Source organism: Apteryx rowi, unplaced genomic scaffold (genome assembly GCF_003343035.1).
Source record: "Apteryx rowi isolate R43461 unplaced genomic scaffold, aptRow1 scaffold_26, whole genome shotgun sequence".
Lineage (NCBI taxonomy): Eukaryota > Metazoa > Chordata > Aves > Apterygiformes > Apterygidae > Apteryx > Apteryx rowi.
The window spans coordinates 4,388,668-4,402,359 of record NW_020448974.1 but is presented as its reverse complement, the minus strand read 5'-3'; the positions used below and the strand labels follow the sequence as shown (position 1 = coordinate 4,402,359).

The 13,692-nt window shown below is 37.5% G+C and overlaps 1 protein-coding gene across 1 annotated transcript in view; it reads left to right on the top strand.

Annotated features, from left to right (window-relative positions):
* Window positions 1–10,888, top strand: part of STXBP4 (syntaxin binding protein 4) — a 73,790-nt gene extending 62,902 nt beyond the window's left edge. Inside the window, exon 22 of the mRNA XM_026067556.1 lies at window positions 10,248–10,888. Coding sequence (XP_025923341.1) covers window positions 10,248–10,359 — 112 coding nt within the window. The 3' untranslated portion in view covers window positions 10,360–10,888. The remainder of the gene's footprint in view (window positions 1–10,247) is intronic.
* Window positions 10,889–13,692: the final 2,804 nt, after the last annotated feature.

Below are 13,692 nucleotides of genomic sequence, written 5' to 3'. Positions count from 1 at the left end.
TATTAGATGATTGAGGCTGTTCTTCTGTTTGAGAAATCCAGTTACTGATGTTCTAATAGAAATTCCTGTCCACCAAAGATAGTTTATCTGTAAAACCCAGAAACACAAAGGGGCTAGTAAGGGCTCATAAATTATCACCTTCATTCAGATGTATAAAACGAGCAGTCAGCTGGGAGGCATTAAGATGGGAATAGTTTTTTAAGTAAGAGAAAATTCATCTTGCTCATCTTTAAAGCTACTATGTGGCTATTTTTGTCCAGGTTTAGTTCAAATGTAAAGTTCAGTGAGTTTACTAAGTGTTGTAACCAGTATTAGGACAAAATTTAACTTTTGTTGTATGATTCAGTATTAAAATTCTCATGGAAGTCACAACGTTGCATCAGTGCAAACACAAAGTGTATTCTGTCATTGAATGGATTTTGTGAATTGGTATCTCCTGAGTTTGAATTTTAGAGAGGTAAAGCTGTGTATAACTTTGCTCTCCCAATGAAGTATCATATGTGCTAATTAATTAATGGATATACACTGATTGTTTAGAATCACACAGGAACAGTATAAAAAAGCATGGCTGGAATACCAAATTATTTCCCAGAGAAACCCATTATAGTTTATCTCTTCCATCCTCCCACTTTGTTCACCTTTAACATATGGCAGCTCTGTATCATGAGACTGGCACCTAAAATTAGGTAGGGCCTTGCTATTCTCCCTCCCACTCCCACCCACTCCTTGCATATGTGTACAGTTTGTAAGGACCAGCTGTGAATTTTGCCCCTGTAAACACTGTTTCCTTAGCTTTTTAATAGGACCACATTCCAACTATTCCACATGAACTGTATTTTTCCTCAAGCAGTGAAGGAACATTTATTTTAAATTAAATTCTTCTGAAAGTCAAGTAAAAGTTCCCAAATATTTTAATCTTTTGGGATCTTCTCCCTTAGATATATTAGGGCCTGTGATGTTTTCTGTCTTATACCAAAGGGGAAACAGTAGTATTTGATTTAGGGTTTTTCCCTCCCCTGATATATGTAAAAATCAGAAGTTTCCCCTGTGTGCTTTAATATGACAGAGCCAGGCAGTGAAGGTACTCTGAAAATATGCCAGTATAACTGAGAATAGAATTTGGTTCATGTTAAGTAACAACCTAAACTGAAACAATACATGTAAAAGATTAGTGAAAACACACTTGATGTGTTTTGGTAGCTTTTGAAATCATACCTAACAAATCAGACTTCCACTTTGAAAGCCAGCACATCATGTTTATTCATTTTGTAATATTCTATTTTGTGTGGTTTTGCTTGGGGAGGAGCCATCATTAATTTTACTGGAAGTTGGTCATTCTCAGAAACTGTTTATGATTTTATGACTGAACTAAGAATAGCAAAGCATGTGTGATAGATGAAGAACTTCTGTAGTATAAACATTCATGTTTTATAAAACTAGAACTAAAGGTATCATCATAAAAGGAAAATAAATCGCGGCTGCTTTTACTTACTGCATGCTAAATTGAAAGCACAAAGCTGTTTCTTTGATAAATGTGCTCATCCCTGGCTGGATCCCCCTGCTTTCCAGTACTGGCTCTTCTCCTAGCTCCCTGCATAGCAGTAGGCAAATGAGTTGCACCAGAATTATCAATTAGTAAAATCAGCATTGTAGGTGTCCCCATCTTAATAACTTTGATTTGTGAGGAGAAGGGATATTTTTAGGCATGGCATATTCTCTGTTTCCGTTGAGTTCAAAGAAAGAGGCAAGTACTTTACATCACTGAAAATTGGACCCTTCTTATTTTACATTTGTCACTCAAAAACAGAGGCTGCTTTTGAGAATGTTTCTTTTTACCTGTCATCCTCAAATCCTCCTATCTGAAAAGAGAGGTAATAATAGTTAAACAGACACAAATATTTCAATAAGACTGACTCAGCACTAAGTGCTAACTATTATTGTTTCTTTATATGAAATTTTTAATGCATAATGTTCCAAAATGTTCTGTGCAAACTTTAACTCAGCATCAGTCCAAATGCTTTGAGAGGTAACCATATGAATTTGGGCAATCCTGATATTTTTCTTTTTGTTTTTTTGGATAACCAACTTGAGACATCTCAGAGAACTTTTATTTTCACAAAGTGTTAAATGCCTGCCATGTGAAATACATGATCCTTTGCTGTGTCTCAAGTTGGTTATGAAGAATAAATGTATCCAGAAACAGTATTTCTCTTTGAAAATTTTGTCCCCTGGTTGTTCTTTGTTCACGGACACTGTTGTCTGAAATAAGGCTCCTTATTAAGAGGCACAGCAATGATTTAGTGTAAGGCATTTTGCTAAATGCAAATTCATGAAGACTTACAGATAGCCAGGATGCAATGAAAAATCAGACTAATTTCTAAGGTTTAGAAATGGTTTAATTGCAAACATTGTGATTGTAGAAACTTCATTTACTCTGATTTTCACTGAAGCCATTTTGCATGACTGTGAAGAAGAAACCTCAGAGGTAATGCTGAGAAACTTGGCATTGGATTTTATGATAACATGAGTTTGTAACACAAGAATGTTAAGACCTTAAGCTGCTTTTGGTTGGGTATTTTTTTTGCTGGGAGGTTGGTTGTTTTTTAATATCAGGAACCAAAATGGAGAAACATTCTTTCAGCTTTCACAGATGTTGCACTCTCTGTCCATGTTCTGGCCTATCCTATCAAATAGCTGTTAAAATTTCTTCAGTGACCAAACACATGAAACTGAAAATAATTTTTGCTGTAAACCTAGAAATCCCCCTGAAGTCAGTGTGTTGATCTCTCTTACCTCTGCAGAGTAATTTTAGTCTAACACAGATGTGATCTAATTTTCACCTACTGAGTTACTTATACAATTGGAAATTTTAAAGTTCAGATTCCTGGTAAATTTTTCTTTGTTGGGGCAAGATTTGTCACTTGTGGAATAAGCCATGTATACCACTCTATGCCTTCGGTTCTCCTGCGATCTACCTGGGGTTTGGGAGAGCTGTTAGAAGCAGGAACCATGCACGGCAAGGTGTTTTCTGTGTGTGTTTCATCTGAATCATGGGCCTAAGCCATCATTCAGGCTTTGATTCATTTTAGTACACAAGGGGTTTAAACATTAGCTTTGTGCATGCTCCAGACAATGGTAGGAAAAAACTTACATCATCTTGGCCTGAGTCTGCAATGTCTATCCCATCAAGATATCAGGCCTGTGCTGATAAGACAGGACTGATAGGAAGTGGGCAAACTGGTTGCACAATTCTTCCTAAAAGGACCCTTTATGTTACGTGCGGGATGGGCATATCGGATAGGTGTGTCGATGTACCTCAGGTTGCCCTGAGAACAACGTGGATTGTCATCCCACATTAGAGCTGTGCTGGCGTTGCTTAGTTGGATGTGCAGAACTAGCACCACTAATCTTTATGTCCCGTTGCCACTGTAAATACACTGCACCAAAATGAATTTTTACAGTGTTCACACTTACAGGATTGTGAGTAACTGCATCTCTTACTAAAACAGCACTTTGAGAGTAATAGCAGTTGGCTAATACAGGGATGAGATACACTTCAGTTAGTGCTTTAAAACTGTGAAAAGTTTGCGTATCCTATCACTCAGGCCTTTCAGCTTATTGACCCTTGACTCAGATCCTACTTGTTTGGTCAGATTACTGGTTTGGTTTTAGACTGGGCCATTATCGTTGAAGATTTTTAATAATATAGCAGACTATTTGGATGAATAAATTCCTTTCCTGGAGATGACTGCATTCTGAAATTGCTCATATATTTTTTTCATAGTAGACAAGTGTTTAATTGGTTTAATCAAGGAATAAATAGTGAAACTCTCTTCTGGAGTTTCACTTTATATCCCTCTGCTTTTAATTACTGGTCAAGCAAAATCTGCAGTCCCTGAGGGAAATACAAAATGGATTTATGTCACYTTAGGGTACAGTCCAATGAGGTGATAAGTACTCTCAATTTTATTACAGCCAATAAAACTTTAGGTCGCTGCCATCTTCCAGGACCTGCTTAGCATCTCTTAGGGTAGTTTATATGCTTTATGTTCCTTATGAAATGTAGTCTTGAAAGAGGGTCCAGTTTTAAACCAAATTTAACAAAAAGGAGAAAGAAAAAAAGAAGAATATTTGATGTCAAATCACCAGATTTTGATAAATACAATACAAAAACCCTTCCCAAACTGCTTATAGGTTTCAGGTCTGGAAATTGTCTTCCCTAGATGCTCTCTATAGTTGACTATACTAACATCAACCTCACTGTTATTTCATTTTGTCCTAATCCCTTGTCTACAAAACTAAAATTCTTTAGTTACAGTTAAGAAGTAGTTACTCCTTGCAGATCCTCCCAGCATTTGCACTTCAAAATAGCAAGAGTTTTCAGTTGCAAATGCTTGACTCTGTGTATCCAGACAGCATTTAACATCTGCCTTCCAACTACTGACATTTTCAAAGGGGATACCAAACATGACAAAAACCATGTCTGGGTCTGTAAGTGTATGCTAGCTCTGAGAGCTTATTTCATGATAAACATTGGCACTGAAGAAACAAAAGATGAATAACAAGTTCAAATTCATAAGGGACAACAGCAAAGTATTAAAAACGGTGGCTCTTAAAAGCTGAGGAACAGTTGTGTTCCCAAAATTCACTCAATCCTAAGTAAAATTAGGACTGCATTCACAAAATTTGTGTTAGGTGCAGCACCAGTAGCTATACATTGTATTCAATCTACTTATTCAGATTGTAGAGTGATTTAGAAACACTATCTGGTAGAGATTCAAGGCCAACAGAATTAGCTCAATGCCTTCAGGAGTACCAGGTCCCTGGTACGCCCACAGATACTCCATTGCCGCCTGGTGGCACGAGGAAGAGTAATTCTGTCTTGCCTCACCAACACATGAAGGTTTTAAGGTGCCTGGTACAAATCAGGACCACTCAATTCTTGTGCAGGAGCTGTTTTTTGAAAGTAGTATTATTAGGCAATGTTTCAGAAGAGGTGCATAAGGAATGTTGATCCCAGCCCACAAGACTTGCAGAGGAAGTTAGAGAAGCATGAGTGAAATAGAAGGGAAAGAGCTGGGTACAAACAGAATGCCTTCTCAGAGATGCAAGATTTGGGAGGATGGATGTTAAAGAGAAAAAGGATCCTTGCAAAGCAAAAGGCTATCCCGAGCCCAAGAGAAACAAAACCAAAAAGGTCCAACAACAAAAGACAAAGGGACTAATTAAAGCAAATCTTGCAAAGCTGTGTGTAGTCCAGCAAATAGCTACACAGACAGATTCTGTGCGAGACCAAACACGGAAGATGGTGTAACCTCTAGATGCAGGATTAAGTTTCAGGATCTTCATTCATTGTCTTCATTCTTTACTTTCCTGTTGCTCTGGCTCTCACGAGCCCCCAAGCCACCACTGCATACTAGCGTATAGCAAAGAAACACACGTAGGCCCCCATAGAGCTAGTCACCTAGCAGCAGGCATGTACCCTTTTTGCAGTGGGATAAGTGTGGAAGTCCAAAAGAGCACAATATGAAATATATTTCTGGGTAGTATAGCTCACGTCCACTTCCAACCCGTTGCATCTATAGCTAGCAGTGCTATTTGCTAATTTTTTTTAACGGTTATTTTAGTAGCAACAATGGAAGTACTGAAGGTTAAAGCTTTTGCAGTATGTGATTTCATGTGTCTCAGCCCTTTGCCTTAAGCTGGTCGGCAGTAGCTACATTGCAACAATGGCTTTGCAAAAATTGTCGGTTGTGTACAGATCAGTAAAAGCTCCATCAAGCACCAATGCTCTTTAGTAAAGCATTATTGCATTTTGAAGGGCTAGTGTACTTTGGGAAATCCAAAACCTAAGATAAGAAAGGTTAAACATTTAGCAAAATTACTACTACAGATTAAATAGATTAGGTTATTGGGTGTGTTCATTTAAGGAGGAAAAAATAGCTACCTTGGTCTTTGTATTATTTCAGTTGAGCAGAATTCTGCTTTCGCTTTCATCATCTTCAATACCACTCAATTTAGTAAAGAAGCATGGGGTTCATATGAGGCCAGAATTTGGCTTTCCAAGTTCAGATACAACTAAATCCTATTTGACAGAACTCATTTGGTGGCCCCTAATGAATCCATTCATTATGAGAGTTTGGCTAATTAATGGTTTAAGGCTTCATCATGTTGCCTGAACAGTTCTCAAACAAATGGGTCTTGCACAAGATTGCTCCTTCTAAAGCTCAGAAACCCTGGTGGGCTGGAAGAATGCAGCCAAGACTTATGGATGTGGCCCCCTGTCACAACACAATAACCTCCAAAGAATGGGACGTGCCTGCTTTGTAGCTTAGCATCCTGCACAGTGACCTACAGCAGTCCTGCTGTCTGCCAGGCTTTTCTTGATCCCCTGTTTGGCTCCAGAGGTTGACCCTAAAGGAGAATACAATTTAAGGTGAAAAACATGTCTTGATAATGCTCAAAATCTAAGAAATATGCAGACATTCTTTTCCATTAGTTTGTATTATCTTTGAACTATTATTTTCTTAAAAGACTGTCCTAAGTTCTCATTTTTAAAAGAAATCATTTTCCACGCAAAGTAAGAGCCATAAGGAAGGTAATTATAATGGCATTTTAAATAATTCACTACCATTTCTTTGCCAAAACAACCCTGTGTTCTCATATTTTGTTTTTACAAGCTTTAAAATTTGTCCTGCAATTTACTAATATTAAAAAGACAGAATAAGCCACTGACATATTCTCAGATCAAATGTTCCTGTTTTCTAACAATAAATTTGGCTACCTTCCAATAAGCAGTAATTTGTTTGAAAACCTAAAAATCTTTAAATATTGTTAATTGCTCTGAAAATGTGGTGAAATGGATCTTTTGAACAAGAACATTTGCAAATGGAAAATGTTTTACATTTAGAATTTGTAATGTTAGCTTTCCAAATCTTCCTGTAATATTCAAAGTAGTTTCTTCTTCAATTAAGCGAAGCCTAGAGGTAGATTTGAATTCCCTCTCACTTTTATTGCTGGCCCTAACACACAAATCAGAGAGGATGTATTTCTAATACAAGAATGTTCTGCAAACCAGTAAATCTGGGATTATCTCTTTGGACTGATTATGTCAAAGCTCTTTAGCCACAGCACTTGTGGAGAACTAAAAATAAACAGGAGGGGGTTTATACATTTATTTTGTACCTAAATAATCTATGCGTCTTTCTACAGTGTGAGACATGGTATCTGGACTTAATGTTTATTTATAAGAGTTCTTTTCTTAGTAAGGATTTTGGCTAAGAGTTTAAAACAAACCATCCTACTAGTAGTGTTCAAGGGATAAAGTCTAGTGCAAGTCTAAAACAACTCTGTTCAAATCAGGAACATTTACAACAAATTGACATTTGAGCAAAATGTGGCCTCATGTATGTTGAAAATGGATGAAATTTCTAATTCTCGTCTCCTAACCGGTGAATGAACAATGTTATGCTATTGAATAAACCAGATTTTACTTCTGATTTAAGTGCCACAATGCTGCACTATTAAAGATCTTAAGAATTTTTGCATTTATTCCTAAAAGAACAAAATCAGATTCTTACAGCGGTTAGCAGAAAGTAAGGCATGCTGTCTTTTGCCTCCTCGTCCTAAAGTATGTAGGAGGAACATCTTCTGAAGAATAAACGCTTAATGAAGAATTTTTAATTGGTTACATCAAAGACCCATGAATGCTTTTTCACATAACTCTTGTATTCCCTTGCAGTTTCTCCCATTTCACAAGGATGATACTACATGCTCATGAGAAAATGGAGACAAAGATATATGTACATAGCAGGCCAAGGCAGGCTAGACAGGAATACATACAGATGCTGAAGGGGAAAAATAAAATTTAAAAATAAGTTTGTTCTTAGCTACATTCAGTAATGGATTCCTGAGAAATGGCTTGATAAAAGCTGGCAGTATAAACACTTAAAATAGTACTGCAGGCAGTAAATCTTGCATTGGCAGAGAGACGGACTGGATGGAGTCTAATTCATTCAGCTTCCATGATTCTGCAAGTGTTGGAATGAATTCTGCATCTTTATGCAGATAAGTAAAATTGCATGCTGGGACTTTAATTTAGAATGCTATATTCAATATTAAACCATAATAACTGATCTTTTAAATCAAAGAGGAAAAAAAAAAGATGGCACTTCCAGACATCATAGAAAACATTACAGAAAAATACAGTAAAAACATTTCCCTTAGTTTATTTACAAACCAAAAATTATGAACACATATGTTGTGGAATAATGGGAATGATGCTCTTTTAATCAGACAGATTTCCTCTTAAAATGGCATATTATTCACAATTCTCTCCTAAAATATGTTGTATAAGAACTATATTCTTTGTAGCCTTCGTGTTGGCTATCATGTATATTTGTATACATGATATATAAATAAGCATTGGAAAATTCTGGAAAGTTGCCTTTGTTCCTGAGAACAATGATACGTTCACTTGCTGAGAATGAAAAGATAAGTGACCTTGAGAATGGTCAGTATCTGCTACATTATGTTTTATGTGGTTACAGTGTTGTTCAGTTGTTACTTCCCGTAGTTTTTTAACTTTTGTAAAATTTATTCTACAGCTCCAGTAAGGCGATACAATTTTTTTTAATATATTAATGAAGGAATGGTGTCCATCCACTGCCTTTGGGGGGAAAAAAAAAAAAAGCATTGCTTTTGCACATAACTGGAGGAGTTTGGGGGGGTTTTCTTGGTCCCTATTCAGGCACTGCTTCAACTGAAGTAGTGGCTACATTTATAGTTTATCAGTTTAGAGATGGGTTAATCTAGTTAATGCAATTCAAGATGTAATTTACACTGTGATCCTAGTTCATGTTTACCTCTTGGTGAGCAATTTTTTTGTTGTCCTCACATTTAGCTTATTCAGAGCCCAGTACACTCAAACGAAAGGTGTGAATACAAGGTAGGATTATAATACAGTCATATTCTTTGAAAAGTGCTGCCCATACCTGTAAGTTGGTGTAGTGGAACATTGACTCAGAAATTTGTACTTTGAAGTATCAGTATCCGTAATCAGATGCTTCAGGAGAGGATTCTTGAAGACAGAAAGGCAAATTCTTTTTCACTTGTAAAGGTAAATCCAGAGCATTTCCATCCTGACACTTCATATTTAATTAAATAGGTGAAAATAAGCATGGGCTTTAGATACACTGTATGTTAGAAGAAGTGAGAGTCACAGAGAAAAGCTGTTTGCCTTTTATGCTGTGTATTATGTGTCATATTTTTCAACGACTCCTTGTAATGAACTTATATCATAAAATTCATCTTTGCACTGACTTGACTATAAAAGCTGTGAATTTATTAGCAAGATTTTTTTAAGAGAAAAGAAGCAATTTCCTTTACCAAGAACACATTATTCCAGAAGGGAGAAGAGGCTGTGTCTTGCCCACACACAGTATGGCTAGCATGCATACTACCAATCTTAAGGTGTACAGTATTCTCACCCTGCAACAGTAAGCCTATTTCATTTATCTGGCCTTACTGAGTCTTGAGCAGGTTCTTTCCATTCATACAGAAGCTTACCAAAAACTATAAAAGTAGCTTAGACTGCATTTTAAATGAGGTTCTAAGCCTTTAAAAAATAGTACTGACTCTATTGAGTTATTACTTACATGTGTAAGGGCTGTGGAAGCATGCCCAGAATTTGTTCTACAGGGCATGTAAAGAATATCCTTCTTTTGATTTATTCATCTCCCTTTTTTTGAAAGAAGAAGAATGTCTTAATGATTCTAGGATATTAGTTCTTGTTCAAACGATTTGAGCATACTACTATGAGTTAGTAACATCTGTGTTGTGATTTCGTGTTTGGCCAACTCCCTCTTGACCACTATGCCTTGCCAGCTTGTTGGAGTTTGGTGAGGCTTTGCTGGTCTGGGTTGTACAGTGTTGCTGGGTTAAGTGTCTGCAGTTCTATTAATTTACAGGAAATGTCACCAGTTTGTATCAGGAGTCTCTTGCAAAAGCATTCTCTTTAATTTATCTGGAAATGAGAACTTCATTCCAGGTTCTTGCATTGAGACGACTCCTCATTTTATTTGTAAAATCTCATACTTGGCAATAAAAAAGAGAATCCTATACTTGAAAGTATTGTAATGATCAATACAGTATGAGGCCTGAAAATTGTGGAATCCATCTGGTATTTTTTGTTTCTGAGACTGGTAAGCCTCTTTTGGGTTGCTAATGGCTTTCTTGCTTCTTTTTAGTCATGTAACACAGACCACATCTTGGATCCATCCCGTAACAAATGCACTAAGCTTGCTTGGCCCTGAGGATGACAACGATGGAATTAGAGAGTCTTCCGGGTCCAAGAGCTGAGGACGTCTGTTGACAAAAAGTAGTTTGTCTAATTGCAGCATGGTCGTGAGAAGACATACAGTTTTTAATCTAATGTACTTTCTAGTCTAACGTAGTAGTACCTGATGATACTCCTCCCCTTGAAGTCAGCAGGCGTTCTGTTCATTTAGGTAGATCTATCCGTGGGTGAAATTCACCCTGTGAAAGATGCAGGTGCTGCAGAAGACTCCCTTCAGTCTTTATCTGTCCCAGGTCAGTGTGCAGGCATCAGACATATTGGGGCCTGATCCTGTCTTTTCTTGACTTTCCTATTGGCATAACTCCACTGACTTCCATTGAGAGTTTCACAACTTTGACCAGGATGAGAGCAGGACTGGGYCCTTGGTTGTGATTCACATGGCAAATGCCAGTTGATGTTTGACTGAAACATGCAAGGTGAGCTTTTTCTTTTTTTTTACTTTTTTTCTTTTTTAACCAACAATAGTGGGTGTAACATAGATGTCTTTTCTGTAACTACTGAATTATCTCATTTTTATAAAAGAAATTTTTGAATTTATTTTGCTAACAAACATTTGCAAATTATTACAGGTATTTGAGCCCAGATGACTCTTTTAACAAGTACTTTATTAAGACTGGTGATTGGGCTTTAGGAAAATGAGTCTTTGTAAGTTGTCAAGTAAAAAGAAACAGTTTTGGTAGAGGACACCGTACTCTGTCAACAGTATGAGGCAAGAATGAAAATAATTCTACTTTTGTACTCTGCTAAACTGATACACACATGCATCAAATATTTCAGTGGAAGCTGTGAAGTTTCAAGTACAATGAAATCTGTGAAACCACCTCCAGGATCAGCAGAAATCAGTCACCTCCTCAAAGTTGGTCTTTAAGTAGAACAAAATCTTGTTGTAAACATTGGTGATGATTTAAAGAGGATAAAGAAAACAACAGGGGGTACTACTGCAACCTAATGTACAGGTTTCACTGCTCCAACCTAACGAACAGATTTCACTGTACCCCACCAGCACAGGATGTTTTAAATCTCATTATTCCCAGCACAACATCTGATTCTATGCTGGAGAGTCTGGAGACTCTATCTATATACCTGTGTGTGTATACATATATGTATATATACACATGTGTATGTGTATTATATATATGGTAGGTTTTGACTAATGAGTGAAATAAGGACCTGAAACTTTGCTGAAGCATTAGTGAATATGCCAAAGGAACACTATTCTGACCTTAAGTCCAAGAAGGAGGGCAGTATTTTAAGTGGGTGAGGAAGGCACAGGCTGCAACCTGCACTTTTCTGAGGAGCACACTTAAGGGCTTCTGAACTTCCCTGGAAAGGTTCAGGCACCCTACTCCACGCCAGCTCATCTCTCTTGGCTGATACAAAGGAATGAGGCTGCCCTGTCACCTTTTTTGGAGGTCTGTCTCTGGCAGGTGTGATTTAAAAATCAATGCACTCTGAAGTATGGATATAAAGACCTGACTTATTCATAGTTCTGGTAGTTCTGGTAGTTCTGGTGCCTCTACCACTCTCTCTGTGACCTTTGCATTACAGAGCTGTGCCAAGTCAGGCACACTGTAGTTGTTGGCCTTTTTGAATCGAAAATAATTTACAATTTAGAAAGTCTCTTCTTTGAATAGCAGTGCAGCAATCTATTGCATATGGCCTGTGAGCTGTAGGGCACATCACCAAAATATTCTCCTGGAGGAACATGTACAGGAGTGATCTGAAGTACAGCTCAGAAAAGAGCTTTTTACAGACTTTGCTGGAAGTAGGTGTCAGGATATACTCAATAAGCAAATAGGAAAATTTGTTTTGTACTTTTACTAGGTCAGAACCAAATTTTCTGTGAATCTGCACAGCTGATGTGGATTAAGAAGAAGAGCTTGCTCAACAGATCCACAGTAACTTATATTTCCAAGAAAACTCCTCATATGTAGCAATAGCCCTTAAGGTCGCAATGTTTCAGTCATATTTTGCTCCAGTGGCTCTTGCATACTTCATTGCCTCCTTTGCGTTCCCCCAGAACACAATCTGAAGGAGCAAAGTATGTGCTTCAGGTATAGAGTTGCACACTCTAGAAACATTTTTATTGAAATCCTGTTTCTGAAAGTGGTTCAGACTCATGATACATAGAGAATATATAAGGTTCTGAATTCCAATATTTACTGTAGCCTTAGTAGTAGTTAGGGTGCTTTCTTTATGACAGGCGCTTTCAGTTCATACTTTTATGATAAGCAGATTGCACGTAGACTCCATTTTTCCAATTCCGTGCAAGAGAGGTTGAATCTCCACTTGACCATCACAATCTTGACTTACTCTGCTAGTGGCTTTGTGAGAGCTAGCCGAGTGTTTCAAATAGGAGAAGCTATTTAGGGACAGAGCTAGAGACTATGGATCAGGCAGGCTTCATCAGCAGAGACTTTCTAGAGACCTAACAGCAATTTAAAGCTGTCCTTCTGTTAGATCAGCTGGAGGAGGACAGCTATGCACATATTGCTTGCCCTCCCCGAGGAGCTGGTAATGATCTCTCGCTCCGAGCACGCAATGCACAGCCTGCTGTGCACGAGAGGGGGAGAAATCAAGACAAAATGTTGGCGTTCTGCCTGCTCTGCTTACTCTCTCCGCCCACAGCTGAGAACATTTCAGAAACTTGAAGACTGTTTCTCCCTCTCTCTTATAATTTTGCCTAGAAATTAAAGACATTTTAGAAATAGATCTCTGCATCCATCTAGCTTCTTCTCCGGTAAGTATTACCTCTTCAGATAATCTACTACTTCAAATTCTCCAGTACTGAAACTGCATTTTCATACCTACAATCTCCAAATGTTCTAATCTATTTTTGTAAGCTGGCATACTTGTTTCCTAGGTTATTTCTCTCTGTCTCCCCTTCTCTCTTCCTTTCTGTGAAATAGTTTGCAGAACTACTTTGATTAAGCTGAACAGTGTATGTTGAGAAAATGGTTCTAGGATAATTTAAACACAATTTGTAAAGAGCGGTTGTCAAAACATACAACACTGTAAAAAGCTACTTTTCATTTTTATTGCAGAATAAAACATTTTAAGTGGAAAAGAAATGAAAGTGCAACTTTATATGCTTTAAAATAATGAAACTAAAGTTTTATAAGGGTTTGGCCGCTGGGCCATAATTGATGCCTCCACCAGCATTTATTTTCCATATAAAGGTGATACTGTGAAAAATACTGTTCTGGTACACAGTGGTGTTAATCTTTACCTGAATACTTGCAGCACGCTGCCCTTCAAATCCTGCAAATACTCCAGTAAATTTAAAATGGCACATTCTCCATGATCAAAGCAAGTAGCTTAACCCAAGTATCAAC